At 48.4% G+C, this 15,391-nt stretch overlaps 1 protein-coding gene across 1 annotated transcript in view; it reads left to right on the forward strand.

Annotated features, from left to right (window-relative positions):
• Positions 1-13,694: 13,694 nt before the first annotated feature.
• The window catches only part of Limch1 (LIM and calponin homology domains 1), a 299,518-nt gene continuing 297,821 nt past the window's right edge, over positions 13,695-15,391 (forward strand). The window contains exon 1 of the mRNA XM_050149634.1: positions 13,695-13,895. Within this exon, the coding sequence (XP_050005591.1) occupies positions 13,800-13,895 (96 nt within the window). The 5' untranslated portion in view covers positions 13,695-13,799. The remainder of the gene's footprint in view (positions 13,896-15,391) is intronic.

Genomic DNA, 15,391 nt, shown 5'->3' on the forward strand with positions numbered 1-15,391 from the left:
TGAATGAATGAAATTACTTTGGCAATGCACTGTATTATACTTTTAGAAATATTTCTTTATGACAGGCCTTCCTGGGTGCCTGGTTCAGGTGGGTGGGAGCCACTATGATGAGCAGGTATGTGGTAGAGAAAAGGGAGAGAAGGAAGTGGAAGTAAAGATGTGATAACCATGAGGAACAGGCTGATATGGGTGACCTATGTTGCACAGCCATGTGATATCTGGGCCTGTGCTGCTGCCAAGGTCCATGTCTGGGTCCATGGCTCTACCATAGCAGGGTCTGTGTTTGATGTCTGTGGCCTGTGTTACTACTGGGGCCACAGAAGAGCTGGCCCCAGTGATCTGGGCACTGGAGAGCTGGTCCTGCCCCTTGCCAGTCACCTCGGCAAGACGGCTGCCCCCTTCCCCCCAGAAGTAGCTCCAGTGCCTTGGGTATAAGAGTGCTGTCCAGGAGACCCTTGACAGCCCCAAGAAAACTGCCCTCCCCCTTGTCTGCTGGGAAAGCTGGCCCTAGACTTGGAAGAGTTGATCCCGCCCCTCACCATCTGTGTGGGATGACTGGCCCAACAGCATGGGCATGGGAAAACTAGCCTTGATGGTCCATTGTCTGAGGGAGGAGGTCCCAACAGAGCTTGGACTTACCAGCTCAACTACCTACCACTCTGGCCTCCATCAGGGTGGAGTTGACCCACCTCAGCATCTCCCCAATATCTGACCTGCTGGAGAGCATGAAGGGACTGGTCCTGTGGATAGAGCTGCAGGATCTCCATGACTGGGGTAACAGCAGGACATCCTAGAGAAGTTTTGGTGAGGGTCAAGTATTGATGGTGTACTGGAAGCCAGAGGCCTTGAGCCAGACCAACACCACATTGTGATGAACATTTCCAAGTAAAGCTGTTTGTGCAGAAGTGTGTACTGCGTGACACACTGCAGTCTCCAAGGCCACTGTGGCAAATATGTGATAAAGAGGCGGGAAAGACAGAGAAGTGAAATGGTCTTGTCTTTTATTATTATTATTATTATTTTTTCTTTTCTAAAATTTTCTTTGGGGGCCTATATACACAAAGGACGATTCATCCTACCACAAGGACACTTGCTTGACTATGTTCATAGCAGCTTTATTCATAAAAGCCAGAACCTGGAAACAACTAAATGTCCCTCAGCTGAAGAATGGATAAAGAAAATGCGGAACATTTACACAATGGAGTGTTACTCAGCGGTTAAAATGACATTGTGAAATTTGCAGGCAAATTGATGGAAAGAGAAAAATCATCCCGAGGGAGGTAACTCAGACCCAGAAAGACAAACATGATGTGTCCTTACTGTAATGTTCTGCTCTGTCCCTATAAGAGACAAGCAACGTCCATTCCCTCCTGGGTCTACCATCTGAGGAGGCAAGCTGATCTTCAGCTTCCAGCTGGGTCCCTTCTCTTTTCCATCCCCCCCACCCCCAAGAGGCAGCTTCTGCCTCCCTCCATTCTCCCCACTTCTCCCTTTCCCCCTCTGTCTCTCTGTCTATGTTTCTCTCTGTTCTTCCTCTTACTCCCCTTCTCTTCTATAACCACTAAATAAATATCCAAGCCCACTCTGCATGGTGTACCTATCCATGTCTCTGTCTCTTACCTGCCCTGTGGCTCCCTGCCTGGGACCAGCCGCTTTTGAGGCATGGTCTCGTGGCATGCCCATACATCTGTCTCTCCTTGTGGGACTTACTGCCCCTCGTGGCCCACTGCAGCCACTTGGGGAACTGCGCTGTCCCTGCCTGAGACTGGCTGCTCTAGGGACCTAAAGCCTGCTGCCTGCCCCTGCTTGGGAACCTGTGGCATGGTCTCATAGCCTGCTGCCCACTGCAGCTACTCAGAACCTGCAGCATTTTACTTAATCCATTACACTCACTCTTAAGGGGACATTAGCTGTAAAGTAAAAGATCATCATGCTATAATCAGAGACCCAGAGAGGTCAAGTAACAAGGAGGACTTAAGGGCGGGGAAGGGAGGATGCGAGGATCTTCCTGGGAAGGGGAATAGAATAGATTTTGCCAGTGGGCTGGGGGTAGGTGGGGTTGGGAACAGGAGGGATCAGGTGTCATGGGGAGGAAGGGAGAAAATACTGGGAGAGATGACTGGAATTGGGGGGGGCATTTCAGGGGTGAGATGGAGGCCCAATTCAATGGAAACTCCTCGGAATCTAAGAGAGTAAGCCTAGCAAAGACTCCTAGTAACGGGGGACATGGAGCCTGAATCGGTCACCTCTGTAATCAGTCAAGGCCTCAAGTGGAGGGACCGGGACAGCAGTCCAGGCACAAAACCTTCCACCTAGAGTTGGTCCTGCCTGCAGTGTTCTGCGACCGGAGCCTAGCAGAATCCTCATCAGAAACCAAGAGAGACTGCATCCAGCAACTGAGGGGAGCTGATGCAGAGTCCACAGCCAAACATTAGGTGGCGCTCTAGAGTCCTGTGGAGGAGGGGGAGGAAGGATCAGAGGTACCAGAGGGGTCAGGAACACCATAAAAACATGGCCCACAGAATCAACTGACCCAGACTCGTGGGGGCTTGCAGAGATCAGGGAACCTCTAGGGTCTGCCCTAGGCTTCTGCATATATGTTATAGCTGAGTAGCTTGGTGTTCTTTTGGGAATTCGTAACAGGGAGATGGGGCATAGGTGGACCGACTCTGACTCCTTTGCCTGCTTGCGGGACCCATTTGTCCTCCTGGGTTGCCTTGTTCAGCGTTGATGTGATGGTATGTGCCTGGTCTTATTGTAGTTTGTTATGCCGTATTTGGCTGATGTCCCTGGGAGGCCTGCTCTTGTCTGAGTGAGGTGGAGGAAGGTTGGGCGGAGGTGATAGGGGAGGAAGGGAAGGGGATAAGGGGATGGGGAAGGGGGAGAGAAAACTAGAGTTGGGATATAATATATGAAAGAATAAGAAAACCTTGGAAAATACTTGTTTATTTTATTTTTATGTGCACATGTGAGTACTTGCATGCACGCACACGTGTGCACAGTATGAGTGCCTGGTGCGCGGGAGGATAGACGATGTCCTCGGATCTCCTGAAGTGTTATAGGGGGTAGAGAACCATTACATGGGAGCCAGGAACTGAACATGGATCCTCCGCAGGAGCCGCGAGTGCTCTTAACGGCGGTGACACTGATGCGTGCTCTCGTTTCTATACTGTCCGTTTGTGATGGGAGTTGTGTGTCACAGTATTTCTCAGATCCCTATGGACAGATACAAAAGTGGCATGGAACAGCACAGAACAAAGGCAAGCACATTAGTGACAAACTGGTTCAGTGAGAACAATTGGTCCAGAGAGCCGCTAAGGTAGGGGACGTCTGCGACGACTCAACACGGGAAGCTGGGCCGTCCTGAAGCTGAGCGGCAGGCATGGTGTTGCACACGCGAGTCCCTGCACTACGGAAGCAGCAGCAGTCATGGTGTTGCACACGCGAGTCCCTGCACTACAGAAGCAGCAGCAGGAGGGCCAGCTGTGCAAGGACAGCTTTCTGGCTGGCTGCGATGTGAGGGGTTTCCACGGCTGTGAACAACGTCATGCTTTCTCAATCATAACCGACGGAAGCCATGAGCCAGGAGCGATTCTTCCTCAGGTTGCTTCTGTCATGTACTCATCATGTGCCTGGGAAAACCTGAGTAATACACACATAAAACACAGGCACCTGTCATCTGTAGGAAGCGTGCTTGGCTTTCCGTGAAGAGTGGTTCCGATTGCCTGTTATTGAATGCCATCTGGTCATTGTCATGCACTGGTCCTTCCATCCTTGCACTGAGCACTTACTAATGGCCGAGGGACAGTTAGGTACGAGTCTCAGAGAAGGAATGGTTCCTACTAAGCCTCTCACAACAGTACAGCATTATATATACACTGTCATGATAGGAAGAATACATATATATCGGGCTGGAGAGGTAGCCCAGCTCCTGAAAGTGTCTATTTGTTGTAGGAGGCTTTTCGTAGTGCCCGGCAGCTCAGACCCAAAACAATCACTCAGAAACTATATTATTTAAATCACTGCTTGGCCAATAGCTTAAGTGTGTTTATGGCTAACTCATGTCTTAAATGAACCCATCAACATTAATCTGTGTATCACCAATGTGGTTACTGGATAAAGTTCCAGTGTCTGTCAACTGCAGGGCTACATGACTTCTCCTTAACTCCGCCTTCTTTCTCCCAGCATTCAGTTTAGTTTTCCCCACCTAGTTCTGTTCATCCCTGCTTGGCTATAGACTCAAAGCCATTTCTTTATTAGCCTGTGGTATTCACAGCATACAGAGGGGAATCCCACCTCACCTATTGTTCTTTGTGAGGATCTATGTGTAATTTTCAGCAGCCACATCATGGACTTTGAACTTTCTGTCCCCCTGCCTCAGCCTTCTAGGTTCTGGGATTGTAGGCATGTGCCGAAACATCTGGTTGTAGGCCCTATTCCAAATGAGTTTCTTAGCTCAGTAGGGGAGGTGCTTGGGCCAGGATCATGTATATTCTGTTTATAAAGCAGATTTGGCTTATGTTTACCTGTGTTTAGAGAAGGTTCATCATTACCTCATGCCCCACACATCCAGAGCTCTGGTCAAGACAAGGGAGAGAAAATGCTTCATTTTTAACTTCCCACAAGACACAGGCCCAGAGCATCCCGTTCTAGGAGTTAAACCAGGGTGAGGCCGTTGAGCCATGACATCGCCACAGACCTGTCAAAGGGTAGTTAAGGGCTCACTACTGTTTCCATGTTTTCTCATTTTGTCATCTGAGGATTTCTGCTCACTTTGTCACAGATTGGGAATATTATTTATGTTTTTTTGAATAAACAATATTTACTGGAGTTTTGGAGTAGGAAAATTATTCAGTCTGTCATAGTCTAGGAAAGTGAAGATTGCTGTCCTCACATTTTCTTATGAAAAAAGATAATTTTAATTGTCATGAAAATCAAAGCAATGACAAATTCAGAATATTTCTTAGAAATTTCCTTAAAGGTCTGTATCTCTCTCTATATATATATCTACACACACACACACACACACACACACACACACACACACACACACACACACTTTTCTCGAGCGTGTTCTGGCCCAGTCCCTCTTCTGCCATATGGTTGGTATGGGCAGGAGAGAGATGTTCCCCTTTCCTGCCCCTTGTGGCAGGTGGAAGAGATGACCCTGAGGTCATAAGAGCAGGCGAGCTGTCCCTGCCAGCTGCAGCATCCTGGACAACACAGTCGAGCTGATCCTGATGGTACAGGTTTGAGAGAGCAGACTCAGGATGTGAAAACAGAACTGGCCCCACCCCTTGCTCATTACTGCGAGGAGTGAACTTGCTGGGGCAATGCTGGAGAGCCCACCCTGGTGGTGAGGACTGCAGAGAACTGGCAGGTTCACCAAGCCTGTAAGGATCCAGGCCCAGAACCAGGGTTATGAGTTGGCTTACCCCAACATCCACCCCATATATGATCTGTGAGAGCATGGGAAGGGGCTGGCCTGCAGACTCAAAGCTGCACGATCTCCACGACACAGCGTAACAGCAGTATATCCAGTGAGGGCCCAGCATCGATAGCATACCAGAAATCAGAGGCCTTGAACCAGACCAATGACCCTTTTCAGTGAACACTTGAAGTAAAGATATATGGACAAAGGGTTTACTGCGTGTCTCACTATGTCACACTACAACTTCCATGATGAGATTTTTTTTTCCTATTTTTCTCCTAAATTTTATTCTATTTTGCAGGGGAGGTTGCAAGGGCAGAGGGCAGATAAGGGACGAGAACTGATGGGGTTGAGATGCAAGATGCTAAAGACACAAAGAACAAATAAAAAGGAAGTTACAAAAAAGGAAAACAGATTTCTTTCTTATTTAATATATCCCATTACAGTTTCTCCTCCCTCTACTCTTCCCAGTTCCTTCCCTTCTTCCTTCTCATCCAGATCCACTCCGTCTCAGGCTTGAAAACAAACAGACTTCTAAGTCATACTAATAAAATGAGATAAAAAGAAATATAATGATAAAACAGAATAGGACAAAACAAACAGAAGGAAAATAGCTCAAGAGAAGGCACAAGAAACAGATATAGACTCAGAGACGTATGTGTTCACACACGGAGGAACCCCAAGTTTCAGGACAGCTTAGGCTGTTGCATAAAGAAACCCCATTCTCTATAAACCACACACACACAAAGAACAACTATAAAACACTCAACTAGGTGTCATAATATCTACCTGAAGGCCCTGGGCAGGCTGTCTCTGTCTCTGTGCGTTCATATGTTCATCGATACTGCTGATTTAGGGGCCCTTGTTTCCTTAGTGCCCTCCTATACCCTCTGGATCTTACAGTCTTTCTGTGTCCTCTTCCACAGGGTTTCCTGAGCCCCAAGGGGAAGGATTTAATGGAGACATCTCATTCAGGGCTGAGGGTTCTGAGGTCTCTCACCCCCTACAGATTGTCTGGCTGTGGGTCGCTGAATTAGTTCCCATCTGCTACAAGAGGCAGCTGCTCTGATGATAGCTGAGCAAGGCACTGATCTGAGTATAGCAGAATATCATCCCCTTGCTCCATCCTTTGATCACAACAGTAGTATTTAGCTTTACCCTAGGTTCCAAGGCTATCTATTTTTCAGTTCTTGGTCACCTAAGCAGTATTGAGTATAGGTTGCATTTTGTGGAGTGGGCCTTAAGTCAAATCAGACATTGACTAGTTACTCTCAGAAGCTTTGCTCCACCACTGAAGCAGCACACCCTGCAGGCAGGACACCATTGTAGATCAAAGGGTTTGTGGCTGGGTTGGTGTTTACCCTTCTCCTTTGGTGGCTGTACTGAGTACCTTCCTGTATCAAAGACGCTGGCACATAGGTGTGTAGGCTTCCTCTAAACTTTTCCCTGTTTAATGAGCTGAGTAGGTGTTGTCTTTAGCAATAGGGCCTTGTATCAGTTGGTGAAGAGCAACCTGTAGTATTGACAACAGCCTGGGTGGTTTGGGGGTTCCCATGGGATCCCTCAGACCTATTTTGGTATAGTGCAAAGTACCACATTCTGGTGACAGGGAGGAGAGGTGACTGTTATTGGCTTGGTGGCTCAGCAAGTCTTCATCACAAAGGTGACATTTAAGTCAGACCTGGTGAGCAGGGAGTTTAGTAAAGACTTGTTTACATTCCAACCACAGGTCTCCCAAACACTGAACATGCTGGAATTTAGAATTTGTGACAACCAATTTATCTGCTTCCTTGTATATATGTTCTGCTTTATTTCTGTTGCTGTGACGAACAGCCTTGTGAAAAGCAACTTAGGGGGAAAACAGTTTGTTTGGCTTACAATTCCATATCACAGCTCATCACTGAAGGGAAGTCCAGGCAGGAACTCCAGCAGCAAGCCACATCACATCCACAGTCAAGAGTGGAGGGAAATGAGTGTGCCCACACTGCTGGCTCTTTCATTGCTTTTGTCCAGCTCTCTCCTGTCTTACACAGTTCAGATACTCCTGCCTAGGGAATAGTGATGCCCACAGTGGGCTGGGTCATCCTCCATCAACTAACAATCAATACATTCCCACACAGACATGCCCAAAAGTCAACCTAATCTAGACAATCCTTAATTGAAGCTCTTTTCTCTTATGATCCCAGTTTGTGGCAAGTTTGTAAGTAAAAACTAACCATTCCATTATATATAACCATACATATCTTAATAGATAATGCTATCACATTTATTGTTATAAATCCCTTATTTTTTAGTGGCATCTAAGAACATAGGTGTTTTATGAATAAAATTGAGACTTAGGGCTGGAGATGTAGCTCTGAATTTAATCCTTAGCATTGCACACACTGGCTTAGTGGTACATGTCTACAATTCTGGCATTGGGGAGTCGGAGGCAGGAGGATCAGGAGTTCAAAGTTCATCTCAGCTACATAATGAATTTGAGTCCAGCCTAGACCACATAAAACCCTGTTTCAAGAACAAAATTAGGGTTTGAGGATGTAGTTCTATCTGTAGGACACTGGATTTAATCTCCAGCATTACATAAACGAGGCATAGTGGAGCATGCCTAGAATCCAAGCTCTGGGGGAGTGGAGGTAGAAAACTGAGAAACTGAAGGTTATCCTTGGCTACATAGTGAATTCTGGGCCAGCCTAGGTTACTTGAGACCTTGCAAGACAGATGGGGATGGGAGAAAGACTCAGAGGGGTTGAATAATTTTTAGTTAATGTCTTGTAATGAGTGACAGGACTAGATTCAGACTCAAATGTGGCCCTTTAACAAGGGCTGCAGCTGTTCTGCTTTGAAATCCTTGTCACACTGCATTGAGACGCCACAGTGTCTTTGGCTAGTTACAGAAAATGGCAGGGATGCCGAGGTTGGCCCATTGGACTATTTGGACTCCTTTGCCAGGCTGCCTAATGGCTCTTCTGACTGACCCTGCCCCCTTTCTTGAGACAGGGTTCCCTGTACCTCGCTTTGGCTTCAAACTTTCTAGGTTGCCAAGAGTGACCTTGAACTCCCAAATTCTCCAACGACCGCCTCCCTGAGTACTGGGGTTGTAGGTGCGAACTACTACTCTAGTCTTCATTCCCAGTCAGCACTTGCCGACTCCCCTGTAGCTTCGCTTGAAGACAGCTTCCTCACGAGGTCTTCGCACCTGAACACGCACTTTGGTTTCTGCTCCCTCAAGGACCCAGATTATCCCGTTAAGTTAGTTTGACCTTAAGATCCGCGCTTTAACGAGGACTAAGGATGTACTAAAGGGGGAACAATAAAACTCTTTGAAAGACACATAAACTTTTGTGAGCTCACATTAATCTATTATATCTTAGGTATGACACCAAAACCCTGAGCAGCAGAATTAGAAAATGGATATTTTAGACTATGAAAATGAAAAACATCTGTTCCACAAAGAAAGTAAAAATTAAGGATAGAGATGAATAAGGAGTCAAGAGCTTTCATTACTCTACCAGAGGACCGGTTTGGATCTCAGCACTCACACCAGGCAACTCTAAAAGTCCTGTAACTCCAGTTCCAAGGGATTTGACATTTCCTTCTGGCCTCCATGGGCGCCCCATGCATACACACACCCATATACACACTTGGAAAAAATAAAATAAATCTACTTTTAAAGTGAAAATTCAACATACAGTATTTGAGGAAATATTTGCAAATCATATATATAAGGGGTGTGTATCTAGAATATATTAAAAACTCTTATATCTCAACAATGAAGAAAAAAGGAATCCAATTAATAAATGCCATAAAAGTCAAACCTTGAATTGCAGAACTGTAATTCCAGTACTGGAGATGTTGAGGCAAGAGGATCACCACAGATATAGGGCAGACTGAGTTATCTAATGATCCATTAAAAAACAAACAAACAAAAAAACCAAACCAGAAAATAGATGCTTCTCCCAGGAGGATGTATAAGTGGCCAGTATTCATATGTAAAGATACTCATACTCATTGTCACTAGCTCCCAGGAAAATACAAATTAAAATCATAATCCAAGGTTGAGGATGTAACTTGACCGGCAGTTTGCCTTGCACTTGTGAAGCCCAGGGTTTGACCCCCAGCAAGACACAGCCCGGGCATGGTGGTACACATGCTGATAACCCAAGTGCTCAGAAGTGGAGGCAGGAGAGCATCAGATGTCCAAGGTCATTCTTAGTTTTATATGGAGGTGGAGGCCAGTGTGGAAACAAAACAAAAACTTAAATTCCATGCCATATACACTGCCATGGTCACACTAAAAGTCTGGGTTCGAGATGGTAGCACGTGTTTTAATCCTAGCACTCAGAAGGCAGAGGCAGATGGATCTCTAGGACTTTGAGCCCAGTCTGCTCTACACAGTGAGCTCCAGGCCTGTAAAGGGCTAGTTGGGGAAAATGTAGGCATGGTAAGGACATGAAGAAACTGGAACCCTCGTGCAATACTGGTAAGGATGCAGAATAGTGTGGATGCAAAGGAGGACTGTCTGGTAGTTTGTCAGCAAGCTGAACAAAAGTCATCTTGGCAGACACACAAGAGAAAACACGTTGCTATACAAACTCATGTACACAACCATTTATACTAGCGTTACGCACAGCAACTCCAAAGTGAAGACAACCCGAGTGATGAATGGACAAACAGAATGAATATTAATACAATGTCAAAGATTTTGATAATACAAAGGAATGGAGCATGGATGCGATAGTCTGCATCACCTGTGGTCCCAGGTACAACAGGGACTGAGGCAGTAGCATCCTTGAGCCCATCTGGAGGACACAGTGAGATTACATCTCTTGAATAAAAAAAAAAGATAGAAAAATGACAAAATACTGATATTGATACATGCTGTAACCTGTAGGGATGAATCTTAAAAATATTCAAGCCACCCATGTGAGTCCATGTATTGTGTGATTTTATTTACGTATTTATTTATTAGTGCTGGGATTGACCTGGGGCCTTCTACATGCTAAGAGCATGCTCTACTACTGAGTTGCATCCCCAGCCTTTTGTTGTTTACAGGTAGGGTCTTGCTATGCAGTTCAGGCTGGCCTCGATATGTAGCCCAGGCTGTTCTCAAACTTGCCGCACCCTACCACAGCCTACCCAGGGCTTGGATTATTGATGTGCACTATCACACTGCCTTGGTCAACAGTTTGAATCCAGGTACCCTCTAGATCACCTGTTTCCCTTCCCTCTACTTACCATGCAGTGAACTCCATGGCGACAGTTCAACGTCAGTGTACTGGGGCTGTTTCATAAGTTCTCATGTTGTCTTTCCTCTTGGAGACAAGGTCATCTTTGGAGTGGCCCTCTCTAAGACTCGTGTTTTGTACATCTTCCTTGCCCTCTGTTTTGGATGGCAGCATGCAAGGGCCACAGGAAATCCCACACCAGGCCATCTGGCCTTTACTAAGCACTACGAACTAAAAAGCTTTTCTCTTTGTATGTATTCACCATGCTTGTTCTTGCTCATGATGCTGCTGGGTGGCCCGATGGCTTCCCTTGGCAGGGAGAAACTGAGGCACACATGTAGTGCAGTTTGAACAGAACTGGAAAGGAAGCTGGGCATGCTGTTATAGCAGGCCTGCATGAAGACTGTCAGAGCTGATGTCCTAGCTTCCTCATAGTCCCTGGTCGCCTCACAGCAATGATGACAGCGCTAGAATAAAGTTTAGGGTGGTCACCTGTTTGTATCACAGTGAGACCTGTGCCTGGCTCCACTCAAGTGTCGTATAAGGGTTTTCACAGTTTATGCGTTATAGGTCACCTGGCTCCCGAGCAGAGAACAGTGAAGTTTCAAGCCTGCTTTGGGTTCTAGCTCTGTGTTGCAGTGGCAGAACTGGACCCAAAGTAAATACAGACTATAAACAAAGGATAGGTTTAGCTGCCTGCCTCCAGCTACCCTTACTCACCTCTTTGTAGGGCTATACAAAGAGTATAAGTCATCTGCTTTGTGTCAATCAAACAGCATTGTGTGTTGTGTAACAGTTTCCTCTGCAATTGAAACATTACCTCCTTCAGGGAGGCACCTTAAGTAGGAAGGTAAGCAACTCAAGACACCTTCAGGAAGTTCCTGAAACTGACCAGAATCACTAGGCCTAAATAATAAAAGTTGAGCTGTGTCACATTCCTTCCCCTTCAACATATGTCAGAAGAGCAGAGTCAAGCTAGGAAGAAGACTCTCAGGCTGAGACCTGCTGCCTGGCAGGAGAGCCGGGCAGAGTTGCCTGGGACCTGGAGAGGACACTCTCCAACCTGCTGAGCTGCCTGCAGGCTGTGCACTGTGCTCCAGGTTCCCAGCTTTGTGAGTGGTCAGTCCCTCATTCTGGGGTGGGCTTTCGTGATGCAGCTGTCTTTGAGTCATTTCTGCACCTCTAAGTAACTCCTTACCCATAGTCCTCTAAAGGAACCCCAGTAAAACGCATTGGTTTACCAAGGTGGACTTTGGTTAGATCCTGTCTGTCATGGGATCCGTATCTGGGGTGAGTAGACATGTGGGTTGTGTCTCCCCAGGAAAGGTTTTGTCACATAACACAGTGAGCTTCAACTGAACCATGTTGAAGTGACTGAGCAAAAGTAAGGGGTGACTGGACGGAAATGGGCAAGAGTGGGAAAGGAAATCAGATGATATCAGGGGGATTTACTGGGCCTGTAGGGAGGGATATGACAAGAGAAGACAGGACCCATGGAGGGGAGAGAAACCTCTGTTGCTTCAGAGTAGTGGTGCCAATCCTCATGGCTTCAGGGGGCATCAGAATAACCTCCCCGTTCTTTCCCTACTTCTCTCTCCTGTAGGCTTCTGCCGGCACACTTGCCTCCCGCTGACAGCACCAGGGCACACGCTGGGGCAGCCATTTCTGGAGCGGCGAGAACAGGCTATTGAAAATCAACCAGCACTTCCTCTCCCTAACATAGTCCATCTCCCCTTAGCGTAGCATCTTTCGATTTGCATGTTTATTGTCTGGGCCCCCATGGGAATATCTGTATCATGAATACATAGTGGGAAAACATCCAGAGAGGGGAGTCTCTAATAGCCCAGGCTGGCTTCGAATTCACTGGGTGCAAAAGATGACCTTAGATTTCGAATCTTCTTCCTCCATCCACCTCCTGACTGCTGGGATTACAGGTTTGTGCTTCTGTGACCTCTTGTACTTGATGCTGGGGACAGAAACCAGGGTCTCATGCATGCTGGGCAAGTGCTCTTGAAGCTGAGCTATATCCCAGCCTAAAAGTCCAGCCTAAAAGACAAGATCTTCAGATTGTATCTTAGTTAGGGTCACTCCTGCTGTGATGAAACACCATGACCAAAGCAACTTGGGGAGGAAAGCATTGGTCTTAGACTTCCATATCATGGTTCATCCTTGAAGGACAGGAACTCAAGCAGGGCAGGAACCTGGAGGCAGGAGCTGAAGCAGAGGCCATGGAGGGGTGCTGTTTATTGGCTTGATTGTCATGGCTTCCTCAGCTTGCTTACTTACAGAACCTAGGACCACCAGCTCAGGGATGGCACCACCCACAATGGGCTGAGCCCTCCCTTGTCAACCACTAATTAAAAAAAAAAACAAAAAAAAAAATTTAAAGAAGAAATTAATTTTTAAAAAAAAGGAACCAAAATTAAAAAAATTAAAAAAAAAAAAAAATAAAATAAAACCAGCCAACACAAATTCAACACAAATTTTAAAGAGTTTTTTGTTTGTTGCCATGGCCCCCCTCCTCCCGCCCAGTGCCTCGCTTGGTGTCTGGCGAATAATAGGAGCTGAATAAATCATTTGACTGGGTCAACAGACTAGGGCCCAGGTAGCTTGTGGGAGTCCTCTCATCTTTGTTTAACAGAAAGATCTGGTGGCTGCCTTCTGAATGCTTAAGGGTGCAGGGCCAGGGGTTGAAGTTCTTGGCCTCAGGTCTGTGGCTGGGAGGGACAGCAGGTGATGGCGAGTCCTTCAGCCCCGCCGAAATAGTGCTGTCTCCCCACTCCGCTTCACCCAGGTGCAGTCCGATCCGCCCTCCTTAGGAAGCCGGCCTGTGGCGGGACGTGCCGGGTGGCGGGCCGAATCCCTCCCACGGTCTTTGCGTGAGCAGGGAGGGACGCCCGGCGCTCCTGGCAGGTTATTTTTAGCTGGGGGAGGGGACGGAGCGGCAGGCCGGGCGACAGAGGCTGAGGTGGCCACAGCGTCCTCCGGCAGTGCGCGCCGCTGTCCTCGGGGACCTGCACGGTGGGGGCGGGGAAGGCGGCGGGAGAGCGCGGCGGGCGGGAAGGGGCGGAGAGCGCGCTCCTGCGGAGGCGGCTGTTCTCCTCCCGGCGGCCAAGCGCTTCAGTGCTCGCCGGGCTTCGCAGATGGCTTGCCCCGCTCTCGGTCTGGAAGCTCTTCAGCCCCTGCAGCCGGAACCACCTCCGGAGCCTGCCTTCACCGAGGCACAAAAGTGGATCGAGGTAGGTGCCGACGGCGACGGGCGGCCTTGCAGGGGCGCCCCGAGCTACTGCCCGGCGCACAGCGCTCGCGGGTCCAGCTCCCCACCCCCGTTTCGTGGCCAGTATCCTCAGGTCACCCACCGCGGCCTCCAGCGGACTGCGGTCCTCGGGCGTTGGAGTCCCGGGGTGGTGGGCGTGAACGGGGGGGGGCACTGCGGTCTAGCAGTGCGCCTAGGGGCAGGAGGCGGTCCCCTGCGCCTTCATCCCTGCTCGCAATCTCGGCTCGGTTTGCAAGCGCTGCCATGGGAAGCGCAGTGCAAGCCGAAGCTCTGCAAACGCGCCAGGGGCTCGAGCTTCCAGAGCCCTTGCGGGAGCCGCATTTCAGGGTGTCCCGCTCTCTGCTCCACATTTCACCTCTTGGCCTTCCTCCTCGCCCTTCCGGAGCAGAGTTTGGCAGTGTCTCCACAGAGGCTCATACCCATCGGAGAGCCTCTTGGCTGTGTTCTGGCACCGGTTCAGGTGCGAGGCTGGCGCAGAGCATAGCGTGGGGGAACCTGCAAGACCTAGTTGCTAGCGCACTATCCGCAGACACGATACCCAGCCATGGCTGCCCCAGAGACCGCAGGGTGGGCTCCAGCAGGCCATATACCCGGCCAGGTTGGCACATTTCACTTGTTAAATGGCTCGGTGGAAGGCCAAGGAAATCACTGGAGCTCTCTGCTCAGTCCAGGAAGCGCTCGCTGGGTGATTCTGATTCATGATGTCTATCTGCAGGTGCAGCCTAGTAGCCCTGCGATGCCGAAACGACCGGTCTTTGAGCTCAGGACGCGTGGAGGGCGAGAGTGGGGGAGGTGATCCTATTCGTTGAGCCCCCATTTCAACGGAATTATGCTTCTTTATGCTTGTGGAAGGTCAATTTGGCCAAACGACACGTTACCCCCTTGACCTGACAGTTCAAAGGAGGATGTGTGCGGCTAAGTCACGACCAAGCGCGGATAAGCTTTACAGGGCTCAGTTGTCACTTAGCGACCCCGTCCCCACCCTCGGGACAGCCCAGGTTTCCATTGTTGTTCGGGTGATAGAATTGTGGGGTTGTAGATTCAAACCTGCTGAGTTGCCTACGGAGGCGGTTGCTGGAAGGCTCCGGCCACAGGCCGCCACCTTTTTTCAGGGACAACCTTCTTCATGCATACAAAAGCGTCTCAGAGTTTGGAAATGGCTGTTTAAAAAACGGAGTTAAGGAAACAGAGTATACCAGACACTATTGCTAAAAGCTGGAGCTGGCGTGTCTCTTGATCCAGATAACTCACTACCAGATGAGAAAAAGACATCAGCTTCTTATTTCTGATGTGTGGCTGGAAGGCTTGAAGTGTGACAGGTGTTCTCTCTGCGCTTGGGGCTCCCAGGCCCCGCAGGAGACGTTTGTAGACGCTGGCGGTAGTGGAGAGTCGCGGGACTCTTTCAGATTTTTGAACTGGAATATCCTTTGGAGAAAAATTGATTGTATTTTGGAGGTA

The sequence above is a fragment of the Alexandromys fortis genome, unplaced genomic scaffold, assembly GCF_014885135.2.
Source record: "Alexandromys fortis isolate MF-2015 unplaced genomic scaffold, M_Fortis_MF-2015_v1.1 scaffold_0, whole genome shotgun sequence".
In the NCBI taxonomy this organism is placed as follows: domain Eukaryota; kingdom Metazoa; phylum Chordata; class Mammalia; order Rodentia; family Cricetidae; genus Alexandromys; species Alexandromys fortis.